This window comes from Otolemur garnettii, unplaced genomic scaffold, assembly GCF_000181295.1.
Source record: "Otolemur garnettii isolate 467f Iridium unplaced genomic scaffold, OtoGar3 scaffold00101, whole genome shotgun sequence".
NCBI lineage: Eukaryota > Metazoa > Chordata > Mammalia > Primates > Galagidae > Otolemur > Otolemur garnettii.
This window is the reverse complement of record NW_003852496.1, coordinates 2,656,789-2,666,190: the sequence shown is the minus strand read 5'-3', so window position 1 is coordinate 2,666,190 and position 9,402 is coordinate 2,656,789. Positions and strand designations below refer to the sequence as shown.

The 9,402-nt window shown below is 45.3% G+C and overlaps 1 protein-coding gene across 1 annotated transcript in view; it reads left to right on the top strand.

The window, feature by feature from the left end:
- RPN1 (ribophorin I) overlaps window positions 1-9,402 on the top strand; it is a 39,482-nt gene that overhangs the window by 14,075 nt on the left and 16,005 nt on the right. The window contains exons 3-4 of the mRNA XM_003796199.2: window positions 5,916-6,222; window positions 8,667-8,876. Coding sequence (XP_003796247.1) covers window positions 5,916-6,222; window positions 8,667-8,876 — 517 coding nt within the window. The remainder of the gene's footprint in view (window positions 1-5,915; window positions 6,223-8,666; window positions 8,877-9,402) is intronic.

Sequence of the window (9,402 nt, the reverse complement as noted above, 5' to 3'; positions counted from 1 at the left end):
TGCCACAGCTCACAGCAACCTCAAACTCCTGAGTTTAAGCGATTCTCTTGCCTCAGCCTCCCAAGTAGCTGGGACTACCTACAGGCGCCCACCATAGCACCTGTCTTTTTTGTTGTGGTTGTGATTGTGGTTGTTGCTGTTTGGCAGATCTGGTTGAACCTGCCCAGGAACCCACCAGCCCTGGTGTATGTGGATGGTGCCCTAGCCACTGAGCTACGGCTGAGCCCTTAGAGTGTTTTTTTTTTTTAAGAGACAGAGTCTTACTTCATCACCCTCGGTAGAGAGCTGTGGCATCACAGCTCACAGCAACCTCCAAGTCCTGGACTTAGGCGATTCTCTTGCCTCAGCCTCCCGAGTAGCTGGGTCTACAGGTTCCTGCCGCAACGCCCTGCTATTTTTTTGTTGCAGTTTGGCCAGGGCTGGGTTTGAACTTGCCACCCTTGGTATATGGGGCTGGCGCTCTACTCACTGAGCCACAGGTGCCGCCCCTTAGAGTGGTTTTGATTTGTATTTCTCTGATGATTAATGACAAGCATTTTTTTTTCGAGACAGAGTCTCACCGAGTCACCCTGGGTAGAGTGCCGTGGCATCACAGTTCAAAACAACCTCCAACTCTTGGGCTCAAGGGATTCTCTTGTCTCAGCCTCCCCTGTGGCTGGAACCACAGGTGCCCACCCCAATGCCTGGCAGATTTTGGTTGCAGTTTTTATTGTTGCTTAGCAGGCAGGCTCAAACCCGCCACTTCCAGTGTATGTGGCTGGTGCCCTACTCCCGGAGCTATGGCACCAGTGAGCCAGTGAGCACCTTTTCATGTGTTTGTTGGCCATTCGTCTGTCATCCTCGGAGAAGTTTCTGTTCAAATCTCTTGCCCTTTTATAGAGAGGGTTATTTGCCCTTTTCTTACTGTTTGAGTTCTGTGTAGATTCTAGTTATTAGGCCTTTGTCAGGTTCATAACATGTAAAAATCTCCCATTCTGAGGGCTGTCTTTTGGCTCTGTTTGTGGTACTCTTAGCTGTGCAAAAGCTATTTAGCTTGTTCAAGTCCCAGTGATTTATTTTTGGTGTTGCTGCAATTGCTGGGGGAGGGGGTCTTCCTCATAAAGTTTCTTCCCAGGCTAGTATGTCAAGTGTTTTCCCCACACTTTCTTCTAGAATTTTTTTTTTTTTTTTTTGCAGTTTTTTTGGCCAGGGCTGGGTTTGAACCCACCACCTCCGGCATATGGGGCTGGCGCCCTACTCCTTTGAGCCACAGGCGCCACCCTTCTTCTAGAATTTTTATTGTTGTGTATCTTAAATTTAAATCTTTTATCCAACAAGAATCAATTTTTGTCAGAGGTGAGACTTGCAGGTCCAGTTTCAGTCTTCTGTATGTGGATAACCAGTTTTCCCAGTACCATTTGTTAAATAAGGATTCTTTCCCCCATTGAATATTGGTTTTTTTTTTTTTTTTTTTTTTTTTGAGACAGAATCTCAAGCTGTTACCCTGGGTAGACAGCTGTGGCATCACGGCTCACAGCAACCTCAAACTCTTGGGCTTAAGTGATTTTCTTGCCTTGGCCTCCCAAGTAGCTGGGACCACAGGTGTCCGCCACAACGCCCGGCTATTTTGTGTTTGTGTATGTGTGTGTGTGTTATTGTTGTCATTGTTTAGCAGGCCCAGGCTGGGTTTGAATCCACCAGCCCCAGTGCATGTGGCCAGCACCCTAACCACTGAGGCATGAGCACCGAGCTATAGCTTAGTGATTCTTATTGGAGTAGGGAGCCATTTTGCCCCCATCCCCCTGCCAGGGACGTTTGGCACTATCTGGAGACATTTTTAGCTGTTACAAATAGAGGGGGTTACTATTGGCATCTACTGGGAGGCAAGGGATGCTGCCAGCTCTCCTACAATGCCCATGACAGGTGTCCCTTCCCAGCAAAGAATTATCCACCCTGAGATGTCAGAGATGTCAATTGTGCTAAAGTTGTTTTAGCTTATACTGTAGTTTAGCATCGGAAAAAATAAAAAATTTGGTTCTTGACCAGCAAACCATTGTGCCTTAGAACTGTTGGTACCCAGGTGATTCAGAAAATGTTAAATTGGGTCTTGTAGCTTGGCAGAATGTTTTGAGACAGAGTTTCACTTGTCGCCCTTGGTAGAGTGCTGTGGTGTCACAGCTCACAGCAACCACCTCGAACTCCTGGGCTCAAGTGATTCTCTTGCTTCAGCCTCCTGAGTAGCTTGGTCTATAGGTGCCACCATGCCTGGCTATTTTTTCTATTTTTAGTAGAGATGGGGATCTCTTGCTCAGACTGGTCTCCAGTTCTGAGCTCAATCAATCTACCTACCTCAGCCTCTCAGAGTGCTGGGATTATAGGTGTGAGCCGCTGAGCCCAGCCTGTAATTCTACTTTTTTTTGAGACAGAGCCTCAAGCTATCCCCCTGGGTAGAGTGCCATGGCATCACAGCTCGCAGCAACCTCCAACTCCTGGGCTCAAGCGAGTCTCCTGCCTCAGACTCCCAAGTAGCTGGGACTACAGGCTCCCACCACAACGCCCGGCTATTTTTTGGTTGCAGCCGTCATTGTTGCTTGGCGGGCCCGGGCTGGGGATTCGAACCCGCCACCTTAGGTGTATGTGGCTGGCGCCTTAGCCGCTTGAGCCACAGGCGCCGAGCCTAATTCTACTTTTTAATCTTTTTTTCCACCACATGTATCATAACCATTTCCTATTTTCTCTGTGATCCTCATAGTTGTCTTTTCCCCCCTGAGATAATGACCTGGCTAGAGTGCAGTGGTGTCATCATAACTCATTGCTACCTGAGCTAGGACTACAGGCACTAGCCACCATGCCCATCTTATTTTTTTGGTAGAGACAAGGTCTTGCTATATTTGTCATGCTGATCTCAAACTCCTGGCCTGAAGTGATTCTCCCACCGTGGCCTCCCAAAGTGTTGGGATTATAGGCATGTGCTCCTGAGCCTGGCCAATTTTATTATGTTTAATCCTCCTTGAATTGCTTTGATTTCATGTACAAAAATTTTAAAGTATGGTAATTACATTTTTTTTTCCCTTTACTGCAGCCTCAGTGACATGAATTAGGCATTTCACCAGCACTGAGGATATCAAATTTGAGAGCTGGCCTTAAATAAGTTGCTCTTAAAATCCCTTGTAAACGTTTGAGAGACTCCTCTTCCCCTTTGAGACTGCCTGAGGACCCTGTCTGTGTCTACTGGCTCAGACTGATGGCCTGCAGCTTATCTCTCTCTCTTTTTTTTTTTTTGGGCAGGGCTGGGTTTGAACCCGCCCCCTCCACCGTGTGGGGCCGGCGCCCTCTCCTTTTCAGCCACAGGCGCCGCCCCTGCAGCGTCTCTTAGCAGGATAGCATAGTTGTTGAGTGCAGTCTTTGCAGCTTTACCACCTGGCTCACTAGCTGTGTATCCTCAGTTTCCCCCTCAAAACAATAATAGTGTCCTTCATCTGATCAGAGTTAACATTCACTAAATTAATACACGTACTGAATGTAGGACGGAACTTGGTACCTAGTAAGTGCCTAATCACAACGAGGGCTGACCCATGGAGTGGAGGAAACAGTCCAGGCAGAATCCCAGCCAGAGACATGTGCAGAGATAGAGAGGTTTGCCAGGTGTGGTGGAACACGCCTGCAGTTCCAGCTGCTCTGGAGGCTTAGGTGGGAGACCAGCCACAGATCACATCTCTGAAAAAAGAAGAGAAAAAGCAAAAAAAAAAGATACAGAGATTTTTTTTTTCCCTGACAGAGTCTCACTTTGTCCCCCTGGGTAGACTGACAGGGCATCATAGGTCATATCAACCTCAAATTCCTGGGCTCAAGCAATCCTCTTGCCTCAGCCTCCCAAGTAGTTGGGACTACAGGTACCACAATGCCCAGCTCTTTAGAGATGGGGGTCTAGCTCTTGCTCAGGCTGGTCTTGAACTCCTGAGCTCATGTGATTGCCTGCCTGGTCCTCCAGAGTGCTGAGATTACACCTGTGAGCCACCGCCCCTGGCCTAGATACAGAGGTTTGATACATCATGGAGAGTTTAGTTAAGTGGGCCTTTAGAGTGGCTGAAACTTAGAGGAAGGTGGAGATGTATAAGGAGGGTTGAATTTATTTTAAGGAATGCTTTGTATACTATAATAACCAAGCCCCCTGCCATTGACCCCCTCCCTAAGATCAGTGGGGAACAAGCCCCCTACCCTTGAAAAGAAAACCTCTCCTAAGGCTTTAGTCCTAGCCCCCTCAAGGGTAAAGAAGCAGCCTGAAATTAAGGAAGTATGCAGGGAGGGGTTGAGCAAAGAGAGGGGTGAGCCCTTGATGAAAAGGTCCCAAGTCATTCTTGGAAACTTACCCAATACTTGTTTGCACCCCTCAATTTATGATTTGTGAGCTAATGTACCTTAAATTAGCATGTACCTCCACCCTGAATTGTGTAACCCTTTATGATATACCCCATCTTATGATCATGAAGTAATGTGCTGCTTGTGATGTATCTTGTGATTATGAGCCAGTATGTACCCCCACCTTGCAACCCCCTGCCTAACTGCTATGATTGGCTCCTGTATTATGCAGCTTGCTGACTACGCATGACTGTGCAGAATAACGGTATAAAAAGGCATTTCACCTGCCACTCGAGGCTGCTTGTTGGCCCACCACAATAGCCCCCTATAGGTATACCTGCAAGTGTATCAAATTATCAATAAATTTCTATTAATTAATTACATCTGAAGTGGGGTCCATCCTTCTCTCGCATCTGCCGTCTTATTTCAATACCATTGTTAGAGGTATGGACTTTATCTTTAAGGAATTTGAAACATTTAATACTTAAAAAAATTGTTTTTTGAGACAGTCTCACTTTGTTGCCCCTTGGTAGAGTGGGATCACAGCTCACAGCAACCTCAAACTCCTGGGCTTAAGCGATTTTCTTGCCTCAGCCTCCCAAGTATCTGGCAATACAGGCACTCACTACAACACCTGGCTATTTTTAGAGAGGTCTCGCTCTGGCTCAGGCTGTTCTTGAACCTGTGAGTTCAGGCAGTCCACCCGCCTCAGCCTCCCAGAGAGCTAGGGTTACAGGTGTGACCTACTGTGCCTGGCCTACCCTGTGGATTTTTTTTTTTTTTTTTTTTGTAGAGACAGTTTCACTTTATCACCCTGGTAGAGTGCCGTGGCATCACATAGCTCACAGCAACCTCCAACTCCTGGGCTTAGGTGATTCTCTTGCCTCAGGCTCCTGAGTAGCTGGGACTACAGGCGCCTGCCATAACGCCTGGCTATTTTTTGTTACAGCTACCACTGCCGTTTTAGCTGGCCGGGGTTGGTTTGAACCTGACACCCTTGGTATATGGGGCTGGTGCTCTACCCACTGAGCCACAGGCACTGCCACACTAGAATATTTTTAATCATTATCTAGTTGGACATTAGGTTGTCTTACTCTGATTGCTGTTATAAACAGCCCTGAGATGAACATCTAGACATTTGTCTTACAAGGCTTAAAAGATGAAAGGTGGCCGAGCATGGTGGCTTACACCTGTAATGTTAGCATTCTGAGAGGCTGAGGCAGAAGGATCCATTGAGGTCGGGAATTTGAGCCCAAGTGAGCAAGGTCAAGACCCTGTCTCTACCAAAAATAGAAAAATTAGCCCAGTGTAGTGGTGGGTGCCTGTAGTCCCAGCTGCTCTGGAGGGGGAGGCAGGAGGATCACTTAAACCCAGGAGTTTGGGGTTGTGAGCTAGGCTGATGCCACAGCACTCTAGCCTGGGCAACAGAGTGAAACCCTTTCTTTAAAAAAGGTTAAAGTTGATCTCTTAAAGGTACCAGCTTTTGTCGTAGGCTCAAAATTTTGACATAACTGAACAGCTAGCTGTGTCTTCATTTTCCTCAGTCTCTTAATTTTCTTGCCTGGTTCGTGTTTCAGTGGGAGATTCTTCACAGTCAAGCTTCCAGTTGCTCTTGATCCTGGATCCAAGATTTCAGTCATTGTGGAAACAGTCTACACCCATGTGCTTCAGCCATATCCAACCCAGATCACCCAATCAGAGAAACAGTTCGTGGTGTTCGAGGGGAACCATTATTTCTACTCTCCTTACCCAACGAAAACACAAACCATGCGTGTGAAGCTTGCCTCCCGCAACGTGGAGAGCTACACCAAGCTGGGGAGCCCTGCGCGCTCTGAGGACCTGCTGGACTATGGGCCTTTCAGAGATGTCCCTGCCTATAGTCAGGTGGGCTGCAGAAGGGGCCAGCCATGGCTGTTCTCTTCAGAAAATGTTTTGAAGAGTGACTGCTGGTTGATAGGCTTGGGTGGTGTGGGGTTCTCCCTTTAGATCTAGCAGGAGAGGAGTTATGGGGAAGTCTAAAGTCATTTCTAAGATGAGCCTCAGCAGTTTTTACCTGCTGTAACATGAATCCATGAGGGTCATGTTTCTCCTTTGGGAACAGAGGTAGAGACTAGGGGGGTAGCATCTGGAGAGTTGGAGTGGAAACTGGGGGAGATGCAAGCAAGACATTCCAGGTAGAGGTGTAAGAGGGACAGAGGCCTCAGGTGGTATTGTTGGGGAGTGCCGAGGTAAGGACAGCTGGCCAAGTGGCTGAGGGTCCCAATGCTGGGCCTCACAGGTTGGGACTTAAAGGGAGACGGAGCAATTAAGGCTTAAAAAGATTTCGTTATGGCACGTATCAAACATGCAAAAATAGAAAAGACTAGTATAAATTTTTCGTAGGAAGAAGGGTGTTTTTCTGGCCTTTTTATTTTGTATTGCATTTCTATAGAGTTTTAGGAGTGTGGTTATAACAGAGCTCTTGAATTCTCTAATAACCAAAAAGTTTTTAATACTAATGTCAGTGGTAAAATTGGTAAAGAAGTTGAGGAATTGCTGAAGGTATTGACTTTAATTCTCTGGGACCTTACTGGGAAGCAGTACTTGCCATGTAGAAGTGTCAAGTCAGAACTTCTGCATAGTCGAAGACCTTGGATTGCCCCTTGAGTTAATGATTCTGAACAAGACAATGGAAACTGCTAAGTCTTATTTATTTATTTATTTTTTTGGAGATGGAGCCTCACTATGTTGCCCCCAGTAGAGTGCTGTGGTGTCACAGTTCACAGCAACCTCCAACTCTTGGGTTCAAGTGATCCTCTTGCCTCAGCCTCCCAAGCAGCTTGGACTACAGGTGCCTGCTACAGTGCCAGCCTATTTTTTAGAGACAGGGTCTTGCTCTGGCTCAGACTGGTCTCAAACCTGTGCGCTCAGGCAGTCCATCTGCCTTGGTTTCCCAAGTGCTGGGGGCAGCTTTTATATGTAAAATGGGGATGAGTAGGACTTACTTCATGATGTTATTTTGAGGATGTGTCTGCACAGGCACACCCATCAGACTATACTCGTTAGCTAACGGGTTGCTCTTCTGTGAATTTTTCTGGTAAGTCTTTGGGACAGAAAAACCCAGTAGTAGTAATGCTATGTATTATCTTCAAGTTTTGAGCTCATTGGATAGAGTTTATATCTTCATGAGATCCCCTTTTTTTTTTTGAGGCAGAGTCTCACTATGTTGCCCTCAGTAGAGAGCTGTGATGTCAGAGCTCACAGCAAACTCAAGCTCTTGGGCTTAAGCGATTCTCTTGCCTCAGTCTCCCAAGTAGCTGGGACTGCAGGCGCCTGCCACAACACTGGCTATTTTTTGTTGCAGTTGTCATTGTTGTTCAGCTGGCCTGGGCCAGGTTCGAACCCACCAGCCTCCGTATATGTAGCTGGCGCCATAACCACTGTGCTATGGGTGCTGAGCCTCTTCATTAGATCTTATGTATTTCCTAGTTAGAGTTTTTTCTTATTTATAATTTAAGATTTTATTTTATTTTCAAACTAAAAATTATTTCAAAAGCAGTTTGAAAACTTATTGTAGGCTGTGGATGGTAACTCATGCCTATAATCCTGGCACTCTAGGAGGCCAAGTCAGGAGAATCGTTTGAGGCCAGGAGTTGGAGACCACCCTGAGCAAGAGCCAAGACCCCATCTCTAGAAAAATTAGCTGGGTGTGGTAGGTGCATGCCTGTAGTCCCAGCTATTCTGGGGGCTGAGCCCAGGAGTTTTAGGTTGCAATGAGCCTGGATGACGCTATTGGACTTTAGGCCAGGCAACAGAGTAAGACTCTGTCTTGAAAAAAAAAAAAAAAAAAAAGCTGGGCAGCGCCTGTGGCTCAAAGGAGTAGGGCCCTGGCCTCATCAACCAGAAGCAGCGGGTTCAAACCCAGCCCTGGCCAAAAACTGAAAGGAAAAAAAAATCTCATTATAGAAATTTGGAAAATAAATACTGCAAGGAGAAAGTAGAAATAATCTCTAATTCTAGTTTCTATGTATGTTGACATTCCTGTTATTTTCAGGTTCTTTTTTCTTTTATTGTGACTATAAGATAATTGGAATGTAGAAGTTTTTATTTTTAAAATGCAAAAGGCATTTATGTTGGACTTTAAACAATTTTTATTTTTTTATGTCCCAATTTTCTAATTAATACAGATCACGAACATTTATTTCCATGTGAGCAAAAAGTCCTAATAAACATATAAAATGTTTTTGTATATATTACTGGTTACATCATAATTTAACCATCCATTTGGGTAAAGTAGCATTGACTGCTCCGTTGCCAAGCCTTTGAACTACTTGTTCCTTCCTCTGCAGGATACTTTCAAAGTACATTATGAGAACAACAGCCCTTTCCTGACCATCACCAGCATGACCCGGGTCATTGAGGTCTCTCACTGGGGTAACATTGCTGTGGAAGAAAACGTGGACTTGAAACACACAGGGGCTGTACTGAAGGGGCCTTTCTCACGCTACGACTACCAGAGACAGCCGGATAGCGGGATATCCTCCATTCGTTCTTTTAAGGTATAGAACATTCAGCTTGGTTTATCTAATCCGCCCTTTTGCTTTTTTGGAGCAAGCTAAATATATAGACAGTTGTTTGGGATTGACCGATGTTCAACTAGTAAGTGGCAGAGTTAGAAACCAACAAAATCTTAAAAAAAAAAATTCTTCCCTTTGTATAAGTAGGCCATGTATCTTAAAAAGAAAAAAACATAATACCAGCACCCAAACACTAGTTTTACTAACATTTTGATGTTTGTGTTTTTTTGTAATGCTGTTTTACAAAAAATTTATTCATATTGCATGCCCAGTTTTGTATTTTTGTGTCTTATTAAATGAAATTTTATAAACATTTTGATGTACTTATATATGAGCATTTGCATACTTATATATGTGAACAAAGGTATTGCCTTCCTCTCCCCTGTGATTAAAATATTTTTATTTTTATTTTTATTTTTTTTGAGACAGAGCCTCAAGCTGTCCCCCTGGGTAGAGTGCCGTGGCATTACAGCTCACAGCAACCTCCAACTCCTGGGCTCAAGCGAGT